Source organism: Amblyomma mixtum, chromosome 6 (genome assembly GCF_055824585.1).
Source record: "Amblyomma mixtum isolate Tamu chromosome 6, ASM5582458v1, whole genome shotgun sequence".
Classification (NCBI taxonomy): domain Eukaryota; kingdom Metazoa; phylum Arthropoda; class Arachnida; order Ixodida; family Ixodidae; genus Amblyomma; species Amblyomma mixtum.
The window spans coordinates 93,952,518-93,977,246 of NC_143017.1; the positions used below are offsets into that span (position 1 = coordinate 93,952,518).

The window sequence follows — 24,729 nt, forward strand, 5'->3', positions numbered from 1 at the left end:
AACGCCAGCATAGCTTCAGCGCCGAATGAACGAGCAGCAAGCCGCAAGCTTCGTGGTGAACGCGCCTTGGATCTGCAGCTGCGCTACGTTTTTCGCGGCTCACTGCGTGCTTCCTGCGTCACCGCACGGCCCCATTGCGCCCGAAAGAGTGGGAGGCGCTGCCGTTGCTCGCTATCTGTTGGGGCAGTTGGCGTACATTGCGAGGAGGAAGATCACGGTGTGGTTTTAAGGCGAAAGCCTTTAATGCCTCATCGTTGTCGATAGAAGGCTGTCAGCATAAGCTCGTCAGCATAGGTGTCACGCTTTTGAGGGGTGTCCACCGAGACGTAACAGCTTAATTTCATTTCCTCAAATACAATTTTAATGTTCTTCATTATGGCCGCTCTTTCTCTTTCTTCTTTAACTCCCACTTCCTCCCTTCCTGTGCGGTGCGGTTGAGGTGTCCACCGAGATGCCAGAGGATTTCCTTTGCTCAAAAAGCGTTGCGTTCAAAGGGCAAGGCATCGCGCCCACGGGTGGTGGTGTTCCATGGACTTCTCCGTGGCGTTCCCTGGCAGCGCTACAAAACGCTGCCGCGTTGCACTCCTAAAGGCAAAGCTTAACCGTCATTAATTAGCAGTTAATTTGTATTTAGTAATTAATTAGTGATTAGCCGTTGATTAGTAATTTTTCATTACTTAGTTATTAGTGCTTAATTATGCGTGCCGTCATCCAGCAGTGACGTCCCTAGTGCCACACATGCTGTCAAAGTGGTGCGAAAACGCTTTCGTCTCTACGCACTTAAGACAGTCAAAGTGCCTGAATTTTTTTCTTTAGAAATTTTGGGTGCATATTTCTGGGAATGGGCTACATCCCGATCTTAATCCTAAGCTGGTCTTCCAAGTCGTCTTTGTCCTCCGTAGACCAAATGCATGGGAGCCGTAGTCTATCATTTGCTGCCGGCCATCGCCTCATCACTTCCGCGTTGTTGGCCTTGCCGTGGATGAACACGCCTAAGATTTTCGTAAGTGGTGCCTCTTGAATTTGCGCTTCCCCAGAAATACTATAACAGGGTCAGAGGCTCCTTTCTTTCTAAAGATTAGTAACTCCGATTTGCTGGGTGCGCATTCGAGTCTGCAACTATTATCGTATTGTTGCACGGTATCCGCACCATATTGTAGTCCTTCCTGCGTGCTCCCAATTGACACTCCGGAGGTCAAAATCGTAATGTCGCCAGCATACAGCGCACGCTTGACGCCCAGTATGATGTCCAGACTGCTCGGTAATCCTAATCAAGCAAAGCTGAAGAGCAAAGGGGACAGCACTGCCCCCTGTAGTGCGCACCTGGTTCCGAGTCGCGTGAACTCCGGCTTTACTTCTCCGACACCGAGCCTAGCTTTTGGTTCGAGAGAAATTCTTTGATATAGTTATACGTCCTTTCACCACAATTGCAGTCCTGTGAATTTTCTGAATATGATATCATGCTTAACATTATCGAAGGCTCCTTTGAGGGCCAATTCTAGAATTGTCCTGGTCTGTTAATTAGCCTCTAGGTTTGTCGATGATTTCTTTTTTTAGCCTCAAAAGTACGTGTTGAGTCTAAAGGATTGGTCTGAACCCGAATATTGTGTTTGGGAAGAGGCTACTTTTATCTGAATGTTTTTAAATTCTTTTTAGATATGACATTTTCCATCAACCTGCCGCTGCACGACGTAAACGATATTGGCCTGAGATTCTCGATACTCACCTCTTTGCCGAGTTTCGGGATAAACAGAACATCGGCCATCTTCCATTCCTCACGAATCTTTCCTTCCGACCAACATTTGTTACCAAAGTCCACTGCGCCATATCGAAAGGTTATGGCATTTTTCAATATCTGCAATAACACTGCGGTATCAAATGAAACAACCATGCGCACGAAGCTGCCCGATCTTCCCACAATCACGGACTCAAGTCTGTGTTCCTAGATCAAGAGTTCAGGCAGCGTGTGAGCCACGCAGGTCGGCGCTGGAGCTCACAATTCCTGGGTGAAACACTGGCCCTTTTTTAATGCCAGAGCATCATGTGGTTATGTCACGTCAGGAAAAAGTGTCCGCAAAACGTGTCCACAAATTTTGTCCCCACGATTATGTCGTTCTCTGAAGACAGATGTGTGAAAGCCCCATTCTCACAGATAGTTTGTGATAAAATGTTGCCGTGAGAAAAATTTTGTTGATAAGGTGCGATTAGTCAATTAAATGAGAAAAAACGCGAAAAAATACACTTAAACGTCAAAATATCCATGGACGTCTATATATAGTACATGTACGTCAGAACAGCCACGGACATCGATATAATATGTGGACATTTTGCTTTCGCATTGCTCCAATGCGGGTCGCCGCAGTGATGTCTGTTTTTATCAACCGTCGCCTCAGGGCATTGAATCCTAGTCTGCGCATTCGTCTTACCCATAATATGCTGCGGCGTGAGGCAACATTGCTTTGCCGCCTTTGGCTCGGTCTTGTATTTACGAAAAACCACGTTCCGTATTGGGATGGCCCACAGCCCTGCGTGTCAAAGCTGTGGCTGCGAAGAGGCAATTGCACATCTCCTGTGTCAGTGCCCTGCTTTGGCGACCGAAAGACGTACGCTGCGTTGTGCCTTGTCCCGCCTTGATCCTCGCCCTTTAGGAGAGGATATGATCCTAGGGCCGTGGCCACAGCAATCGACTGCCCTCAAGGACTACAAGGTACTGTCCGGCTTCATGATGAAAAAATAGCGAAAAAAAAGCGCGAAGAACGGAAAGAACGACGCAGACAAGCGCTTGTCGGCGTCATTCCCACGTCCTTCATGTTCCTTTTACGCTATTTTTTCATCATGAACATACACCTACTCGCCCACTTTTCGGCACTGTTCAGCTTCCTGAGAGCGGCTGGCATGAGGGATCGGTTGTGACAGTGCCCCTTTCATTCCTCTCTGTTTCCTTTTCAATCCCCTCTTCTCTCTTTCCATGTGCAGGGTAGCCAACCAGAATACGCTTCTGGTTAGCATATATGCCTTCACTCTTCCTCTTCCTTCTCTCTCCCTCTCTCTAAAGACTTGTAGTCCAAGTTAGCTAGCATTTTGGTAGTCGCCCGATCTCCGCCAGGGCAGGCATCTCTCCTCATGTCCATGAGTGTGGCGCGCACCTCCCAGGTAGTGATCTCCTTGTCCATTGCATCTTTCGTGTGCCCGCGTAGTCTTCCATTTCCAGACACACACCTTCCGATTGTATGTATCTCCTTTTAAGTTCTGCAATGAGCTCCCTTTCACTCCCCTTCAAGTTGTGTATGGCCTTCAACAGATTTGCTTTGTGATCTGTATTGCTCCCTCCTGGGTCCATCAGGCATCTCAATAAGGACCAGGTTATCTTGAGGTCACGACTTCTATTTAAAGAGTCGCAGAGGTTGTGCCAGTTAGCCTTGGCCAAATTCGGGGCATACTGCTCCGCGTACTCTGTAAGCTCTGCTATTCTGTTCTTTAGTTTCCTGTTTAGCTTCTACCTCCTCTGCCTGTTTGTGAGACCCCTCCTCGCTTTCCATAGGTGCAATAAATGCGGCTCAATGGCCGGAAAGTCTTCCGATGTCTTTATCTTTTTGGTGTGAGTTTCTGCGTCCCCCAAAACCATTTTCGCTCATGCCTCATAATCTTCAATGCTGTGCTCCTCCTTTTCCCTTCTGCACTCCCTGACTTTAACCCAATTCGTAATTTCTTCTTCCCACCTCTTCCTGCTGTTCCTGTTGTACTTCATCGTAGTCTGCAGGATAAAGTGAACGATTCTCAAGTTCTCTTTCAAATTCCCCCAGGCTACATGTTCTAGATTTTTACCTACGGTCAGATCTGCGCCAGTATCCTTACCCTCTTTGCCCACTCTAGCAGGCTCGCTTGGGTCCGTTAGTATCGTTAGCGCTAAATTCGTGATTGCACTTCCTAAGTGTTTTCCCTTCGCAATCCCATACCAGTAGCCCCATAGTTAGCATGCAGCGTTGAAGTACCCTTCAATTAGCAGTGGACCCCAATTAGCTTCGATCTTGGGTTTTGTAATAATTTTCTCAAACCTGGCCTTAGTATCCTTCGCTATACTGTACTTACGATCCAAGTACTCTTGCTTTCTCTTCGAAGCGGCAACTCTCCTGTGCCAGTATATTCTAACCCCTACACTTCCAGATCAACGATTTGTACCTTGTATTCTTTGCGTACTAATATGTACATCCTTGGGTGAAGATCAAAGACCTTGTATTCAATTAGCTTCGCGTCCGCATTAATCTCCTGCAGCGCTATTAACGCGGGTTTAGATTAACGCTATTTGCAAATTGCTTAATGTGCTCTGTTTTAGAGCTAGAGCTCTACTCCTAGGCTATGATCCACTCTGGGGTTCCAGGGCGGGCAATATCCACATAGAAGACGCCGTGTTTAGAGCCGTACTTGTGTGCCAGAGCACGGGCTGTGGCACAAGGGCAGGTGGATGATTTCAGCCTTAGGGCAGCTCACCCCATCACGCAGAAGAGGTGGCAATTGCATTTCCCATCTTCCAACCTGCTTCCGAACACATCACCGACTCCCGCGGAGCGTGTAGAAGCTCCGAAGCCGTTCGCATATCACCCCTATCAGCATATTTCTTGCGCTGGTGCATTCGCAATATGGAACCCACCCTTAAACGCATCATCTGGGCTCCAGGCCATCAAGGTCTTCAAGGGCCGCACACGCGGCCGCCCGAGCTCCCATCACCCGGGTACCTCATAGCGACTCTGACACCTCGGATAAGGTGTCAGAGAGTTATTCCGCTTTTGTGAAATTTTGAAACACTATCAGCGTGCACATCAACGCTACTCATCCCTGGCTAAAGGGCTTGGGAAGCAGACGAACCCGTGCTCCATTGAGTTTTTACGAATATTCTTGTATGCGCGGCTATATTGAAACATTTCGACCCCATGGTCACTGTCCGGTGCTCGCACTCTGGGGAGGGGATTGACACCTACCACATGGTGTGGGCCTGCCAGCAGAACACAGTCCTTTCCCTAAACCCCCACCCCACCCCAGAGAACTGGGAGAGAGCCCTGTTCGGCTGCTCGGACCTCAAGCCCCAGCAGGCCTTGGTCCAGAGGGTCGGGACGGCGGCTTCCACCAGTGGGGTACCGGACCAGGGACTCCACTTAGTATTTCATGAAGCTTCACACTAGGGGACGCCCCCCAAAACTCTTCTGCATATAATAGTTTGGTTTGGTTTCGTTTATTAGGGTTCAACGTTGCAAATCGACTCAGGCTATGAGGGCCACTATAGTGAAGGGCCTTTGCAGCCACCAAGCTGAAGATGACAGCGATACGGTCAGAGCGCCTCAGAACAGCGTCCGAGCAGATGCAGTGGAGGGCTCCCGAATAATTTCGACCACTTGGGGATCTTTAACGTGCACTGACATCGCACAGCACACGGTCGCCTTTTGCGTTTCGCCTCCATCAAAACGCAGCTGCCGCGGCCGGGTTTGTACCCAGGAACTCCGGCTCAGTATACGAGCGCCCTAAGCAATGAGCCACCGCGGCGGGTCCACTACTAACCGCAGCAGGAATAAGAGCATAGCTGAGGCAAAGAGGAGGCAATAAGAGGCGCACGCCATACATGACTTCAAAGGCGGTGCAGCCAGTCGGAGTGTCCACTCCACAGGCGAAAGGGAGCGAGAAAGCAATTGAATGATCGCAAAGGTCGAGAGGTCGGCTGGCGGTAAGATCCTGGGCCGCTACTCCAGACTGAAAAGGGGAAAGAGATAGTAAAAGGAGAGAGGGTGCGAATGGGGGATGATCGGTTTACTTTATGGGGATTTCACGTCCAAAATCAGCTCAGCCCATCAAAAACGCTGTATTGAAGGGCGCCAGAAATTTTGGCCACCTTGGACGCCTAAACGCGCCCTGACATCGCACAGTACACTGGCCTCGAGTATTTTCCCACCAACAAAATTCGGCTGCCCGCGGCCGGGATCTAACTCTTTTCTTTCGGGTAACCAGCCGAGCGCCATAACCAATGAGCCACCGCGGCGGCCGAATGGAGGATGTGGTGTGGTGAAAAACATTTATGATCTAATAAATAGTTACAGGGAGGCTGTTGGGTATGCTGGTGTCGAATGGATGAGGGTAATGTCATAATACAATGAATTGATTTGTCAGGTCTGGGTTATAGAGGAGATTACGTGCAGACTGGGTGGCGCTCATCTTGTAGCACATCATGTGTAGACGTGTAGCACATGCAACACATGTCTTCCGCATGCAGCTTGCGTCTTGCGCACACACTAGTTTTCATTGCACACACAGCGCAAGCGGCTGGAGAGAAGAAATCTGCACACTGTCATTTCACGGCAGAAACGAGTATGCACAAAGGACGTCACAGGCTGCTGCGCTGGAGCTGCCGCGCTGGGGTAGAGGAGAAACCATAGAATGTCCCAAAGTAAGTTGTGGGTATGGGGTAGTGCAAAGCAACTATTCCAACAGGGTATAAGTGCTTCGGATGCCTCAATCGGCAAAGCATTCAAGGTAGCACTTCATGTTCCCTCAACACACCCGCAGACAGATTACTAGGCCTAGGCGTCCACGACACGATCGAGGAAATCGTGGGGGTGGGGGTGTTAAAAACATTTATTAGGAAGGAACAGAATGTATGCATGGATCAGCCCGTAAGGGACCGGTCCTTCCCAGCACTAGGTGGAGGTCCATAGTTTGGGACCCCAGTGGTGGATGCCGCCGCCCGAGCGCGCCCGCCTAAGGCTTGTGGAGCCTGTAAATCGCGGCAGCCAGGCAGGATCGCTTCCCAGTCCTCCCGGGTTGGGTTAGTAATGAGGGGAATAGCCGGGTTGGAGGGCCAGGCCAACACCATCTGATAGGTGTCCGAAGACACCACTCTGCATAGTGGGCAGCTACCGTTAAAGGAGGGGTCAAAATATTCTAGTGCTGCAGGGCACAGCAATGTAATGTTGAAAAGGCGGCGAAGGAGCCACTCATCCGCCTTCCTCAGGCCTTTACATGGGCGAGAGTAAAGGCGATGCCTATCTTGGCAGTAGCCTATAACATCTTTTAGGTGTATACCGGATTAAAATCGGGTTCCTGACCGGGTGGGGAGGAGAAAACAGCCCGGTGAGAGAGCACAAGTTGGGGCTGCGTCTGCTGCCTCGTTTCCTGCCAGCCCCTGATGAGCAGGAGCCCATAAACTGAACGGTGTGCGGGGTCCGTATTCTTTCACAAACCTTCATAGGCCGTTATATCCTAGACTCCACTGGAATCAAAATACCGGCCAACGACCCAAACCTCCTCGCGATCCCTCTACCTATTCACCGGGAACTGCTCATCAATCCGCTCCCGAAGAATGTGCACCCGTCCCACCATGAGCAGCGCTGCAGAATCCGTGCGAAGGCACTTCTTCGAGCATACGGCACCGAGCCAGACGCCGTATGGGTGGACGCTGAAGTGATGAAGCGACAGCAGCTGTGGTGGACTCCTCTTTATCCGCCCTCCTCACACCACCTCTCGCCGCAGACACCTCCGCAGAGGCTGCAGAGGAAGCCGCCATTGCAATTGCCATCAGCTGCACGGAATCCCTATGCATTTTAACTGACTCCAAAACTGCTATTATAAATTTTTCACGAGGCAAAGTCCGTGTCCCTGCCTTCCGCATACTGGGCTCGCCCGATGCAACCCCCCCCCCCCCCCTCTCCTCTCCTGCCTCCGCCCAATGCCCAGAACCATTCGCCTCTTCCCTTAACATTCTCTTTCTCTGCAAAGCGGATCTTCCCCGAGGGGACCAGGTGTAACACTTTTATTAAAACAGCCTTTATTTTAGGCGTGTATCATGCCCTGGGCCAAGGTCACGAGGGCGCTTTGCAGTTTCAGATCCGGGAAGGCGAGCTAGATGGACCACGTTGGGGGGGGTAAGGATGGGGGGACTTCAAGGTTTGAAAGTTGACGTAGGGCAGTGTGTAAGGCAGTGTTCTATATCTGCATATGTGTGTGGACAGTTTGGGCACTGACTTGTGGAAGCGTACTGGTACAAATAAAGTTTGGCTGGTGTATGTAAGATATTAAAGTGAACTCGGCGAAGAATACGAGCTTCACGGACCGATGATAAGTATGGGTGTAGCGGTTGTAAATCTGCTAACTCCAATTTTTGCTGCGTTTAGCGTTCGTCGACAGTGTTTGTAAACCCGGATTGCCTGCTCCGTCGGTGGGCTCGTCCATGGGACATCCGGCGCCCTGTGTATAGTATCGCAGACAGGCTGGTGAGCCAGTTCATTGGCGGAAATGCTTATGTGATCAGGGATCCAGCGAAGGATCACCGGTCTGGGGCTCAATGCTATGAGGGCGGCATCTAAGGCCGATCGCGTAGGCTAGGGGAGGGCTCTTTTGTGGAAGACACGCGGAGCTGCCTGCGAGTCTATATATAAACAACGCATGCGGGGGCGGGTGGCAGGGTGCAAATTATGGGATGGCATTGGCGATCCTGTGTATTTCTAGGGCGAGAGTGGAGGGTGGGGAGGTATATGGACCGGGTGTGTGAGTGCTAGTTGTAGAGAGGGAAGGGTGGAGGAAGAAAGCTGCTGTGGAGGCCGCGTTTTCCGTGAGGCAGGCGTCTATGTAGGCCACCGCCGCAGCGTCCATGGGTGGCTTGGGGTTGTATGCATATGCTTAGCGGCGGCCTGCGTGTGTGTGTACGGACAAGTTGCGTGGAATGGGTTCGAGGCGGAGGTTAGGGGGGTATATCAGAGACTGCAGTCAGTCCGGGAAAGAGATAGGTGCGTAGGGAGTCTGGGACAGTGTCACCGCCCAGCTAGTGAGCTGGACAACCCAATGGTTTGTCTCGCCTGGTGCAGGTTAAGGATGGCTTGAAGGGGGTGGAAAAGGCCTGTGCTGTACAAGGTGTCTGTAGAAAACTGAAGGGGGAGTCCTAATGTTGCTTTGTATAGTGTATGTAGGGCCAGGATTAGTTTGTCTTGCTGTCTGCCTTTCAGGGGACCAGCGCTTGAGCAAGGTGGCTGGTCTGTGTCTCGGAGAGGCCGGCATGTTTTCAGGCTACACAGCAGAGTGAGTGTGGAATTTAGTGGCATGTGCGTATGGACTGATTGATGGCAAAGGTGAAAGTGTTCGAGGTCAGTGGCATACGCAGGATGTGACAAGAGTAAACGCGGGGGATGCGCTGTCCGGCGAGGGTGAGGGAAATGGAGGGGTTCATTGCCCGTTGGTATTTACTGCATGCTATGATGAGAAGTTCAGATTTCACCGGAGCGGGTTTCAGGGTGGACTACAGAACCTGAAAGGACCGGGAGACCTTGCTGCGCACGGAGGACCCAGCCGTACAGACCGCAGGAAACGGCCGGGCAGCGAGTGCTATGGACGTTAGGTACATGAACACTTGTGTGCAGTGCGGGGACTCAGGGGCATGCCCCGAATCCCTCTGTAATAATAAAGTTTCTTCTCTCTCTCTCTCCCAAAGCAAAAGAACAAGAATAATCTCGCCTCACTTCTCATCGAGACCGGCTCGGAAGCATGTCGTACGGCGTGTCAGGCGGGGCCATCCAGATTGTCTGAAAAACTTCGCCGCGCTTAAACAGCGTCAACACTAGCGAGATGCAGTGCTACTGCACGATATTACGCGATTAGCTAAACAGCCCGCTAATATGAAATGGTATAGGCAGCAAATGGCCATTCTGCGTTCACAGCGCACTTATTCGATACAGCCTACAAGGCTGAACCGGCCGCATAAAATTGCTTCGTCGCGTAGTGCGGAGACATTAAGCAATTAGCCTATTGTGATAGCCACGTTACGCTCCGAAACAAGCCAAGTTATGCAGGCCTGACAAAAATGTCTCCGAAAATATTCTTGTGTTCTTTAAAATCTGACCTCGCAGACTTCCGCAACACTGTGCACTTCTTGAGCAGAGCAAAAGCTTCATGCAATCTCTCAATTAGGGATGTAGATTTCAAAGCAAGGCCAGATTTGTTCGGAGTTGTAGGAACTAATTATGCCACAGCTTCCACTATATTCTAATCATAATGGTTTTTAAGGAAAGGAAACCGCAGCAATTGTCTCGCATATCTCGGTGGACACACATTCAGGGAGCTCACGCAGGCCTACAGAGCCTCACGCCAGCTCTACCCCCCCCCCTCCCCCTCCCTAGATAACAAACACGCAACACTCTGGCGCAGACTACAGACACACACTCTCCCCTCACCCTTCACCCGCTGGACAAAGAGAGGAAAAAACATTCCGACGATAACGCTAATTTCTAATGCGAAATTTGAGCGCAGCTTATCAGCTGTTTCTGCTTTTCGATAGATTGAGGCAAAGAATTTGAGCAAGACATGTATGTACAATTACAGACAACTTAATTGTTATTTTTCACACATATTCCTTCTTCAAGAAACATTCCACTAACAGTTCTTGATTGTCATGAAGGAAGCTTTCTGGTCGGAGAAATAGATGGATATCTGCTTGACTTGCTGCGCCAATGCCTGGTTCTCAAAGGCTAGGTCTGCGCAAGTATTTCGTGAGGTTGTCACAGCTGTGGGAGGCGTTACGAGCGAGAGGAACGGGATGTTCTCCTGTTTAAGTGGTAAGAAATTCCTGTTTTTCTTTAAAAAGTCCTCACCCACCCTGCCACCCTGGCAGGTGGCAGTTAATGGTTGATCGCCAGAGTTCGCTCACCGTTGCAGCGCTCACGCATGCAGCCCACATCTCTCTCTCTCCTCACCCCATGTAGCAATAAGCGCGATTCAGGCGTCGGCTGACCCAGGGACCCAGTTATGCGCATTTCCTTTCCTTAAAATGATCGAAGCGTGAAGCGTTGTCAACGCCAATGCCAATGAACACAACGAACGCCGACGGCCTATGGCTTCAGCGCCGCGTTTCTGGCCCAATGGTGCTCATCTGTCACTACCGCCACGTAGCTTAAAGCCCGATTGAGGTGTCCACTGTTCCATGAGGGCAGTTATGCGCCTGATATGCGCCTTCCCTCTGGTTCATGTGTCCATCGAGATGTGTGAGACAGATCTGCCCATTTCCTTTCCTCAAAAACAATTTACCAATTTTACCGTCTGCTTTCGATGCTCCCGCTCCATTGGTTTCGCCGCTGTGAGAGACAGACACTGCGCACGGCAACGGCGGTGGTGGTGGTGGTGAAAACATTTATTACGAATGAGCAGGAGGTATGTTTAGATCAGCCCGTAAGGGACCGATCCTTACAAACACTAGGTGGAGGTCCCTAGTATGGGACCCCAGTGGCGGTTGCCGCCGCCCGGGCGCGCCCGACTAAGGCTTGTTGGGCCTGTAAGTCGTGGCAGCCGAGCAGGGTCGCCTCCCAGTCCTCCCGGGTTGGGTTGGGGATGGGGGGAATAGCGGGGTTGGAGGGGCAGGCCCACACCATGTGATAAGTGTCAGAAGACACTGCACTACAGTGTGGGCAGCTGCCGCTAAAGGAGGGGTCAAAATGTTTTAGCGCTGCCGGGCACAGCAATGTATTGGTGAGAAGGCGGAGAAGGAGCCGCTCATCCGCCTTCTTCAGGCCTTTACATGGGCTAGGGTAAAGGCGATGACAATTTTGATAATATGTTGTAATATCTTTGAATGTATAGACCGGATTAAAATCGGGTTCCTGATCGGACGGGGAGGAGAAAACAGCCCGGTGAGAGAGCGCGCGGGCGGCTGCGTCTGCTGCCTCGTTTCCTGCCAACCCCTGATGAGCAGGGGCCCATATGAGGTGACGGTGTGCGGGGTCCGTATCCCGTATGCAATTTTGGTATATTCGATAGGCTAGGAAGGGAGTGCAGCCTATGGCGACGCCGCGAAACGCAGAAACGGGCGCCCAAGAGCTGCGCTCTAAAAGAAAATATATAGGTAGAGACAGCGGGCGGCCTGCATGAACCAAGTGCAATTATGTCCTCTGAGAGCTTCCGCAACTGAAGGCGAAGGCCCCCAGGCCGACGTTGTGAGTAGCTTCGCAGAGTTCTTGAAGCAAAGCTCGGCGTATACATATGGCGGACGAAGTGCAAGAAGTGCGGAAATTTCCACAGCAAAGCTGAGCGACATGCCACGCGAGTCAAAACGGCTCTCGTGACGGAAGTGGCAACATGCAAATTGCAACCCAAGCAGAGGTGTAACAGTTAACAATAAATCGTTAACAGACCATCACTGCTAGTCAGTAGCTAACGTTAAGACTTTACAAACGTATTTTAAAGGCGTAAGATCATACAATATCTTTTTTTAGCATTGGTGGATAAAGTTTATAGTCAGCATGCTGTCACGAATCGAACTTATTTGCCGACAGGTTTGTCAGTCTGATCGCTGGTAATTAGTGTAGACGACTTTATTTGGACAGCTCCTAAAGTAACCACCTCAATAATTTTATATCTCGAATTGAGAAAACAGCTTCTTTTCTTGAGAATCGCTTGACTTCTTTTCTACACACGTCTACTTCCTTTAATTTAGACCCCTGCTTGGGCGTATTTAAGTAACGTTTTAAGAGAATTTCTTACTTCATTCGGGCAGTTTAGTTTGCCGCTCTAAAAGTAGCGCGTACTCTTTCGATGACGCTTATTTACACCTCCGGCAGCAGTGCACAGAGAAATTAGCCTGGTCGCATGGTGTTTCCCGAGTGGCTCGTAGCTGTTATCGATCGCACAGTACGCCGCTCCGGCCATGGGACGGAAGAACGCTGAGCGCGGTTGGCGGTTGGCGCGTGTGTGTCTGAAACGAGAACCCTGATTGAAGGGGGGCGTTTCGGACACGCCTACGCCGTGGAAAGCAGCCGACAGAACGTGGTAGACCGCTCCGGCGAGCAGCAGTCGGCTATCAACAGGCTGCACAGATTGCGTCATTGTCCCGTTGAGCCGAGTGGAGGTAATCGAGCAGCGCGGTCAGATAAAACAAGGAGTGCATACGTGCTGAAGCGAACGCCCAGCGTTACAAGCGAAACCTAGAACCGTGAAAGAGAATTGAGTTCTTGAGTTCTTGTAACTCTTTCTATTCCCTGTGTAGTGTACAATCAAGTTTGGTCTGTGTGTATATTGCCTAGTATTTCAGGTAAGAAGCGAGTAACTGTGATGAGCGTAATTTGATGAACAAAAAATTTGGTCCCCGCTACCGAAAGAGCGGAAACCTCTCTGAAACGTATTAAAAGATGCTTTTTTAGTCGTTTTTACTACCCATGTTTTCGAGAAGTGGTAGCCAGCATTTTCACATTTCTCGAAAGAGACTTTGCGTTCCGTCTGCTTGTGCAGAAGGAGATCCTCACTGAAAGTTTCCATACAGCGAGTTTCATAATTCCATATGTTTCATATGGGTCATATGGAGTTCGTGTGGAGTGTATGGAGTCGCTATGGACATTATGGAAAGTGCATGCAGAAACTTAGGGATGCTGTATTAGGTCATGCACACCTAATAGAAGATGTACGAAAATTTCATAAAATGCTTTTGGACACCACACAGAGAGCATACGGATGTTCATATATTGTTCATGTCATATGATCTCCACATTCCCGTAATTACATACGTGTGACTCATATGGAAAGTTTCAGTAGGGTGGCCGGCTATATAATAGTAACTATAATAAGGGGTATTACTAGGGGAAAAAAGCACAGTATCTGTTCCATTCATAAAACATTTCACATTGAGAATACGCACGCCGCTATGTGGGCGCCTTTCTTGAAATTAGAAAATTATCCGAGGCGTCAACTGTTTTCATGGTTTCCAAATTTCTGAGCGCGGTGACCGTTTAACAGTTGAAGTTAAAACATATGGGGACGCCTTCTCACCCAAAACTCCCTTAAGTAACTTGTTCAGTTCTAGCTGCCCCTTTATGACTTCGCTTTGACTCATGCAGCACAGATAATGTTACCATTTCTGATCGATTAATAGTGTGCCCACCACTCTCCTATGGTTGAGAACTTCGAGACAACACTACAATAGTTTTTCATCAACCTAATTCTCTCTGTATTTCTGGTCGCTTTCAAGTAGAAGCGACCGCCCATAAATGAAATGGGAGAACAACCAGCCAAATACAAGAACAAGAGCCTCTTTTTTTGTCTGAGAATACCGTTGCTCCGTATCCGTATCCGTCAGAGTCCTAGACGCGTAAGCCACTGACCTCCTGCCGTCCTCGTGACTCTGCAGGAGAGCGGATCCAATACCGCTCTGGGAGGCATCTGTCGTTACTTTTGTTTACTTGCATGGGTGAAAAACGCTAAGTAGTGGTTTCTCACTCAGTTCTCTGCATATGGCTCTCCACTGTTTATCATTATTATGTGTCCAGTCAAATACTCCATCCTGCTTGATAAGAGATCGCAGAGCAGCAGTTTTCTGGGCTAGCGATGACAAGTATTCCCTAAAGTAATTAACCACGCCCAGAAACCTCTCAAATGCAAGCTTGTTATCGGGTCTTGGCATTTGCATTAAAGCCCCGCCGCGGTGGCTCAGTGGTTACGGCGCTCGGCTGCTGACCCGAAAGACGCGGGTCCGATCCCGGCCACGGCGGCTGAATTTCGATGGAGGCGAATTCAGAGAGGCCCGTGTGCTGTGCGATGTCAGTGCACGTTAAAGAACCCCAGGGGGTAGAAATTTCCGGAGCCCTTCACTACGGCGTCCCTCACAACCCGAGTTGCTTTGGGACGTTAAACCGCAATAACCAACCAACCATTTCCATTAAACTGGCAACTAAGACCGGATTTGGGCTGATTCTTTTGTCGCTGATGATATCGCCCAGAAATTGTCGCTGATGATATCGCCCAGTCTATATCTGCTATGTGTATTTCATTTATCTGGCTGTTCACTTTTAACAAAGACTGGCGTTTAATAAGCATCTCCTCCTGTGGTCTAAATAAAGAGATAGGATATTACTCCTGCAGCCCTTAAAAGAATGAAAGTTTGACATTGTTAGAATTTGTGAGAAATTTGTCATATGCAGAGTGAGCACAAATTTTGACAGCTGACATCTCTGAAAGTAGAAACACGGCATAATATTCATGAAGTACCGCCTCAGTTACTGCGTTAAATTTTTCACAGCTATGTCTTTATAAACCGCGACTGACAGCTGCAGCGTATCTGCGCGAAATTGGCGACAAATGGTGGACGGAGTTCCTTTACTCCACGTATTTGGGCTGGCTGCTAGGATGGAGAATACTTCCAAGATTTTCAAGAGTCCAAGATTTCATTCTCCATCGACGCTGTTCAGCAGGCAAGCGGAACTCTTTGACTGGGCCAGTATCACGTCGTGCTATTGAGATATTGCGGATGCTGATGCCGCTGCATCGTTAAACTATCCACCCACACACACGAGCACACAACATACATAAAATGACGCCATTGTGAGCCATTTTTTCGTGCCTGATAAGCCCATATTGGAGGAGCGAGTAAACGAATCATTTGAAAATTTAAACAAGATTTTCGATCTTTCGAACCGGTTCCCCTTCTTCACGGTATAATGGTGATGCCTATGGAGCGAATCGACTTTAGGCGAGGACTTTTGTGCGCTCTTTTCTTTTTTTTAATGAAAGTGGGGGTCGAATGGCGAGGGTCACTAATTCTAACATTGAAGAAGGTCCGAATGATGTTCCTTTGTCTGGTAATGTTGTTAATTTAAACCAAAATGTCGTTAATATCTTCATCTGCTGAAAGCTTCAGAAAACCGCGCAACAAAATTGTGATGGGAGGTAACGACTGTGGGTAGAGTCTCAGATTTACCGCAGAGTTCTACAATATGGCACTGGATTTAGTGAGACTCAAACTAGTCATGCATCAGATAACGTTAGCATATCGTTTGGAGCGTTGTCACATGAGTACAGTAAATTCCCCATTTACCTTTACATTATAGCTTACAGTATAGTCTTTCGGTCTTTAAAGCAGATCAGTAGTTATTCTTGACGGGGAGGTACAACCTAACTCGAAACTACAAAACTATTAATTGAAATGCTAACAGCATCCTTTCATAGCCATGGATAACAATATACAGAAATATAAACACTACCGGTTTCCGAGTTTGGTGATGTAGTCGAGTGTAGTTGGTGTTGTAGTCGAGCCCAGTCAGACATACATATTGCGCACTTTATATGCGCTTTATCAGTCTGCGAAAAACGGTTCACGTATTGAGGTATGGCCATTTGTTGTTATTTTCTAGACTTTGTGTTTCTCATAGAAACACTGACAAACAATGCCTCTTATGACACGTTTACTCCGATTGCACTTAGCTCATAATGCGTGTGTCCACTGTCTAGTTTTCCCTTTGAGTTAATGAGAAACTGCATATGTTTTAGAAATCAATGATCTTAAGAGGGTCGAGTTTGTGAAACTTGCAGGTAAAGCATGCGAAGTATTTTTGGGCTAGCACTTGAAATAGTGAAGTAGTCGCCGATTAAAATCCGGACGCCTTTCAAGCTTCTCAGCAGCGCACAACGCCAGGTGGGGGGCGTATGCTGACGTTATCGAAGGTATCAGTACATTTCGAAGGCTCAAACGCCTGCGTTAAAGAAAAAAAAACCAACAACACCGAAGGCAAACCCTGCCGAGAGTTCTTTGGCAGCGTCCAACAATCAGGGCAGGGTGTGGCTGACGACAGCGGTAATTTGAAATCATACCTTCCGTGACGTCACGCTGAATTTCTCTGCACCTCTCTGGTGCATTGAGGAGAAGCGCAGAACTCAATCGTCGATTACGTTGATATTTTAAATGCTAGTGCAAAAACACTTGCCATGCTTTACCTACAGCCTATATAGATTTGAATCCTTCAATATCACGCAGTTGTCAAAAATTTGCTGCAGTTGCCCTTTAAGTGCTGCTCAAGATTATTTTCTGGCTTGCCATTGCTATTCCCATTTATAATGACTGGGCCGTATAGGGGGTACCCGCATATATTGTCATCAAGGCGGCTGTTATTTCTTGCAATAATATCCAATGGGATGGGACTCTATGTTAATCAAAACTAATTTAACCGAGGTATGACCAGCCATATGAAAGCGCCGCTTCAATGACAGATCTATAATTGAGGGCAGCCCTGCCCAGCAAAATACTCAATCGTTCTTGCTCGGAACGTAGCTAGCACTATGTGAGAACGGTAAGCTTCAATAAAGGCTCAGCGTGTCCGCGGTGCCGGGCTTCTTTTCTTTTTTTTGAAGGGTGGGCCTTCTTGCTCTACCCTTTCCAAGCAGGGTCCACCTGGAACGCTGTTCCACACATTAATCTTTAAAATGTCGCCTAAACGGTGTTCCATATTCACGTATGTGGAACACTGTTTTCCACAGAGCTGCCTAATTTCACTGCAACGTTGTTTCACGCACTTTGCTTAGTTCTGTATCTGGAACGTTTTTTATTTATGTGAAAATGTTACAAACCCGAACCTTTACTCCGGGGCTATCGAATCCATCGCCTCTTACGGACAGGGTGGAACAATACTGAGGGCAAGCATTCACGCGGCCAAACTATGAACGCGCCCAACGAGGCCCACGCACAAAGTTCGTGTATTCGGTTTAAGCGCGTTTATCTGTTTGGGCGGCCGAGAGTGCAAATGTGCTGTCGTACAAATTATCGGGTGCGAACGGATAGCACTCGTTGGAGGTGTGCAGGGCACTTGCGCGAGGACTATAGGCGTTTCTTGAGCTGCAAACAGGGCCAGGTCGTCAGCGTGGGAACAATGAAACGGAAAAGTGCTCGCTTCTTTTTCCCTCTGTCAGGGCCGTTGTGTCCTGCTTTCGCGTTTGGCGTGGGGAGACACATCCTCACTGTTTTGGCTTCTTTGTTTACCTATTCCTCATTTTTTTTCTGGGTCCGTTACAATTTTTGCACCTGCTGGCTCTCGTCCTTTCGGCACTACTGTTCGCAACGAATAGGGGACCTTTCGCGTTGATTCGCAAGTTCAAGTGGATAACTATTTCCTCGTAGTCAGACTTAAGAATCGAGGCTGTTGCATGATAGGCAGCCTAAAAGATACTGCTTTAAGTTTTATTTGCGTGTTGTTAGAGGCAATAAGTACTGACTTATTCCTTGCTCACGTGGCGTACAAACTAATTGCCTTGGGAGGTACAGAGGCTCAGATGCGGAAAGTGTAATGTGTATGCAGTCGTGCCTCGTTAATATGAGCCCCTTGGTTCCCGAGCAGACGCGTCCGTAAACGAGTCGTCCGTAATAACGAATCATGAAGAAAAGCAAGCAGAAATATTCTTAAACAAGAACGCTGCATTATTACGGACTGCTTCTGTGCACAGTAACGGGCCGTGGAGTGCAAATTAGGCAAACTTGGAAACTCTAGGTGCATTATTCTACTCGGCTGGAGGCTGCTGAATGTGGCTGCCAGCGTAGCGCACACAGAGAGATTTTTTTTCGCAGCCATTCATGCAGTGCAGCCAATGGTAAGGCGCATCGATCGGCCACCTTGCCACTGTAAGCATCACGCACATAGTAAGGCCATTACTATGGTATTTCTACTTTTGCACTACCTTTTCCTGGTGTTCCGCCCTCAAAATACAAGGGACGGGACATCGTACAGAGGCACTCGAGATTTTGTTTTCATCGCTGTCCATATTAACAGGACAAAAATACATGTGTTACAATGCTCTCCTTGTATTTTAACCTTGTTCATTGTCCGGACAAGGAGCTTGGATATTCACCAGGCGTAAACATATTGAAGTTGTTTGGGCCCGAGGTAAACTGTCCATAATTCGAATTGTTCATATTAACGGGGGTCGTATCAACGGGAAACGACTGACTGTATTGGTAAATGGTTCACTGGGTAGCAGAAAAGTCTGCTGTTTATTATGACTTGGCCACACTTCTTCTCCTGCTCTGCCTTTCAGCAACTGCGCCCAAAGGCTCCATTGGTTTTGTTGTTTGCTTCCGGTGCGGGCTTTTTGGTAGGATTGCCTGGCACTAGAAAGCTCCTTCGTCTGTCGGAAGAGATGAGGACTAAAGCGCGAATTCATACGCACTTTCTTCAGAAAACTGGCGAATGTGACTGCAATGCCCCGATAACGGGTCGCCTGATATAACACGGCAATTAGTGAAAAGTGTGCTGGAGAAAAGCGTAGCTATCCGAAGATGAAGCTGTTATAGCAAAAGGCGCCTACGACATATTTGATGAATGCGGGAAACGTGTTCTCTTACATTGGAGCTGGAGGCTCGTGATCTTTGGTTAAGGTTTTTCGTATATATAGGTGTTTTTTCAGCAGCGCTGAATGATGGATTAGATCGCGTAGATTGAATTGACGCTAATTGTAACGTAAAATCTATAGCGTTCTTGAAAATTTTGCTCCAGTATGGATCGAATTATGTCTGCAAGCAGGTGGTGGTGGTGGTGCGACACTTTTTATTAACAGCCTTTATGTTAGGCGTTCAATAGGTCCTGGGTCAATGTGACGAGGGCGCGTTGCAGGTTCAGGTCCCGAGAGGCAAGCCAGATGGGCCACGGTGGGGGTGGCGGGAAAGGGTAGGCGGGGGACTGGAAGGCTACGTGGCAGTGTGTAAGGCAGTGTTCTATGTCTGCATATGTGTGTGGACAGTTTGGGCACTGAGGTGTGGAAGTGTGCCGGTACAGATAAAGTTTGGCTGGTGTACGCAGGAGATTAAACTGCCGGAGATTGAATAATTACTGAACGCTACGAGGCGAACAGCAAAATTTTTTACACTTTTACAGTACTGTTTGCTGCATCGGTTTCTTCTCAACATTTAAAGTGGTGTATCTATCTAGTTTTAGAGGCGTGTTTCACGGTGCTCTTTTCCAATAAAAACGCTGGCTAGAAATATAACTACAAGTACAACTGATGATAGGGATCTGTGAAGTTCTCGAACGAGCGAAAATGACCAATCATATAGTACCGTTTTTACTGTGGTGTCAATCCAATTCAGAAATTTGTCAAACTTCATCAGCATCTTCGTAAGAAAGATCTATGTAGGGCCATTGTTTCTGAATGATTTCAGTGCACCCAAAGCGGACTCTTTGACGCCACAAATGAGGAACGCTGTGGTCGTCCTCAGTGGTCAAACAGTGACGCAAACGTTGATGCCGTTGAGAAATTGATGAGAGGATAACCGTGTAAAACTCTGAAAATGTTTGTGCATACTTTCAGTATTCTAAAAACATCAGATTTAAGCATCAAACTCGACCAACCCCTCCAACTTGATAAATAACTTAAGAGACTCCAAGCATCCTGCATGAATCATCTGAAAGCCAGTTGCTGATAACCACGGGATTATTTCCTAGATCTTGCTCCATGCTGCGGTAGGAAGCCCCTCTTCTGGGAAAAGATGTATAAGGCCAAAATAGAAGCCATCTTCGCCGGGAGCAGACTTGAAAAATTTTTGAAATAGTGATTGCAAAGCATACACCAAAAAAAATTATCACATTAAGAAATGCATTGTTATTAGCGGTGAATGTGTGTATGAATGTCTAAAGAATAACTTAATATTTGGGAACAACTGATATACCGTTCATTATTTTACGGCTAATGTCGACGAAATTTTGAACCTGCCTGTAAAACAATTCTGGACAAAACTATTTTTTACCGAAAAAGAGTTGATGAACACAATTTTTTCATCTATTGCTAGATTTCACAATAACAATCAATAAAAGAGTAATTACTCATTGACATCCACCCGAGCGCAGCCATACAGCTACAAAGGAAGCCTATACAGCTATACCGGAGCAGTTGCTTTACTAATTGAGCTAACCTGGACGGCAAACTCATGGTAGGGCGAGAGTTGATCAATAACTCGAAGTGGGAAAAGTGTTGGTCAAATGTTTAGGGGAATCCCCCAAGGTGGAGTAGATTTGTAACCATGGAGTAATTATTTACATCCAATCGAGCTCAGCCATACGGCTGCGCTCCACCACCTCCACCTTGGGAGATTCCCCTAAACATTGGACCAATAACAATCAATATATGCGCATATCTCCTGTCGGCAGGCTTGCATTCTTTTGCTATTAATGTTTCTACTATAAAATCTTTCCTCATTGGCTTCCAGTGGCAGCCTTAACTGCTCGATAAGAGTGATGGAAAAACTTTATAAAAAAGTCTTTGCTACACATCGCAAGAATGGATCGTGACCTTCATTATTTCCTTAACAGGACATTACAGCTTACTAATATTCAAAATTTTTGTACAAGAATGTTGGACGATTGTGAGTTTCACTCCGAAAGGCCCCTTATTTGCTGCTGCAAATTTGCGTTTGACACCAAGAAAAAGAAACCTGTGCCGCTGAAGTATAATGGCGTTCCGCAGTGCAATCACTGAACTTTGTCGTTCGAACATACTTGACTGCTGCCGCTGAGCAGTCTCCCTGACAAACCCTCAACGTATGTTGTTTCGCCTACTACTGGCTGGTCTCGGTTAGAATTGGTTACTTTGTAAAGGAGCTTGCGGCTTACCACGAACAAAAAATGGAAATTGTGGCAAATCCACATCATAGCGCCGTCTATAAGTGCCGAGGAAAAATGACCCCCCCCCCCCCCCTTCCCTGCTGCTATTTACCCTCCTAGCACGTCGCGTTTCGCCTTAATCGATTCATCAAGTGCTTCCCATATAGGAAGCAGACATTTGTTGTGAACAACGACACTGGACATGATTCGCTTCGTATTGACAGCTTAAGCAACGTGTAGGCTGCCATGGCAGAGCTTGGCAGTAGTTTGGCATCAACCTTTATCAAGTGTAAGTATTCGGCCTCGTCATTTCTGTATTTTCAACCGACCACACCATGGAAAGAAGGCATTAGGCCATTAGTGCTGCAGAAGAAAACGCTGTGTGCTACTGTTGACTCGCTCTTCGCGACTTGATTATGCCAACATAATGGCGACTTAACCCTGTTTTTGCAAAATGATACCGCCAGGAATTGGCAAGGAATGCACTGACACATGCGAACGAACCTTTTGCTTCTTTATATACTGCAGAAGAATTTGCATATGTCGTGGCGCTTCGCTAAAGCATGCACCGTAGTAAATCAAAGTTAGGGCAACAATTCAAACGACACTGCTCTGGTTGATAATCCCTTTAATATCTTCTCTGTCATTTGGTATACACAGCACACATGCACGCATCACAAGTCCGTACATTCAAGCGTCTCCGCTCGTAATACGTGGCTGCTGGGGCCGAAGTCTTACTGGCGCAGTGGTTCCAGCACGAGCGCCCGATGTCGACGCGTCGAACCAGACGAGAAGCTCATCACTGACAAAATGTCACTTAAATAGGTCTGACACGCGTGTATCTTCTTAATCCGTTGTCCTCGTCACCACCGCACAGCATTCAGTTCCAGTTTCGCCCTCCAAGTCGTCTGCAGCGCTCTCATTCAAATGCACTGGTCCTCTCCTGCCATTGCACTCACTCTACACCGGAGTGCAGTTTCTCTAGTGTTAAGGTGCTCTAGTACAACTACACCCGTACTCTCCTGCGATCCGGTTCGTGTTCGCGTTAAAGTTCAGCAGCACTGCTGTTCAGATTCGACGGCGTTCAGTCCCGCTGGTCTTCACGTCCCACCGATGATTCTATGTGCATGTATGTGCTTCGTCCACCATTCTGGTCTTGTTCAAGTGCAGTGGTCGTCTAGTGCAAGTGTAGATACCACTGCGAACGCGAAACACAAAAATTCTCGCGCACTCTGGTGACGAACACTACAACACCATGCTGCGCTGTCAGTGTGTTTTGCAGCCGGACAGTCGCTGCAGTGACTGCACCGGCGAAGCCTTTCAGTGGGGTCAGCCAAGAGTCGCCGCAGGCATCTCTCTTGTGGGAATTATTCACCCTCACTTCATACAGGCTCAGGAGCGCTGAATGCCGTGCCTTGCGACGGCGCCAGCCGCCCGGGTAATCTCGTCGGTGTCAAGCCAGATGTGAGGCCTGGTACAGGAGCAGCCAGCGCTCTGCGTGAACACAAAGACAATGCATGAGTGAAAATGTTTGAGCAGGAACGGCAAGCGAGCTCTCAAAACGTTTCTAACCATGTTGTCAACTCAGACAAGAAAATGGGGAAGCTACACGAAAACTACTTATGCGTTCGCAATGCGATAGCATTCTTAGCCTGTGATGCATTTAGCAAAAATGACGTCACTCCCTTCCAGCCAATGGTAATGACCCGTCTTTCAACGTCACTTCTCTCCAGCCTACGGACCAATGGGAATGCTCCGGTCTGGTGACGTCACTTCCTTCAAGCCAATCAGCGAATTTAGTTGCCGACGGCATACTTTTTTCCAGATCTGGCTTCTGATGCTATCGCATTAAAACACGCATTTCAGCCCTCTTGGTTCGGAATTAGCAAGGATGCTAAGCTTAGGCGCACGTATAGGAGGAGATACCAGTTCAAGATATGACCAAGATGCAGAACACTTTGTTCACTCAGTTGACTATATGATAATATAATCCTTTTTCGAGTGGTTTTTCACACTCCTGAGATCACAGACTGGTTAGGCGAGATCCAGTTCCCGAATAGCCCCACTATCATTATCGTACACATCGCAGGAGAACAGCCCATACGACGACCACAAATAAAATGCAATAGTGCTTCATCTTGATTCTACGTCAGATGCTTGTACAGAGAGCAAAGCACGTCTAGAGTGACCGAACTGCGTGTTTCGCAGCTCCCAAAGCCGGTGCGACCAGGAAGGCAAAAGATCACGATGAAATCCAATGAGTTTAATTGCACAGGCTTTCATCCAGACCATTTTTATCCAAATGTTATCTCTAGATATCGCGTGTTCAACCCGAAACACTCCCAAAACAATTTTGAGACAAGCGTTCTGCCTTCTGTGCCAACTGGTGGCCGCGAAATAAGCGAAAGCGGTAATCATTTGCTTATAGCGGAAAAAACAACGATGTTTCAACATGTTTTGACAATGCTGTAGCTTTTGACACAAAGTATGCTTCTTAAAGGACAGAGGCCTGTGTTCATCTTGTGTGTGAACAGTCTACATAATATATGCCCGGACAGAGCTCCGGATATCATGCTGCACAGAGCTCAATGAACACACTGATGATCCTCAGTACGCGTCTTCCGCAAAGTAACTCAAGTTACAGCGCAGATGCAGCTCCGACCGAGACAGAATGAACATAAAATCCCTTACAAAAAAGTTTTAGAAAGTCTATAGAGTCTCTATAGACTTCTGTCTATAAAGTCTATAGATTGTCATAGACAAAAATCTATGAACGTCTCAGTGTGTCTCTCTTCGTCCCTTGTCTGTTTTTTTGCGCTGAATTCTATTAACATACTTCACCAACTAGCCCGGCAGCTTGCTCTCCTGAAAAATCTATAGGCAATACAAATGCCATAGTCTATAGACAATATGTAGATTTATAGCCATGCACTTTTAGTAGACTTTTGTCTATAGGCAGTCTATAGGCTATGAACAGACAAAAATCAATATCTATAGGAAGTCAATAGAGTCAATAAGAAGTCTATAGACTGTCTATAGACCATTTTTATAAGGGATGAGTCCATCCTCTCTTCGACGCGTTCAAAAGCAGGGCGTCCAGAGCGAGAACAAACGTCCGCGGAGCGCAGTCCCTTGGCGTGATGTGCACGGCGAGTGTTACGCCAACCGGGCCTGCAATGCGAGCGACAAACCCCTTTCTTGTCTCTTTTTTCTCGCGCTGACGGTGCGCGTAGTCGCCTACGCGCGCCGCTGGAGCGGGCGCCTCGCCTCCGGGGCGCACCATTTGCATGCGTCGGCGCACCCCTTGAGCCCTCCCATTTCGGATCGGCGCCGTAATTGAGCCTTCAGCGCCGGATGACGCCCGCGT

At 48.1% G+C, this 24,729-nt stretch overlaps 1 protein-coding gene across 1 annotated transcript in view; it reads right to left on the reverse strand.

Moving 5' to 3' along the window:
- Positions 1-21,994: 21,994 nt before the first annotated feature.
- LOC149339726 (uncharacterized) overlaps positions 21,995-24,729 on the reverse strand; it is a 55,653-nt gene continuing 52,918 nt past the window's right edge. Inside the window, exon 3 of the mRNA XM_089550557.1 lies at positions 21,995-22,856. Coding sequence (XP_089406683.1) covers positions 22,745-22,856 — 112 coding nt within the window. The 3' untranslated portion in view covers positions 21,995-22,744. The remainder of the gene's footprint in view (positions 22,857-24,729) is intronic.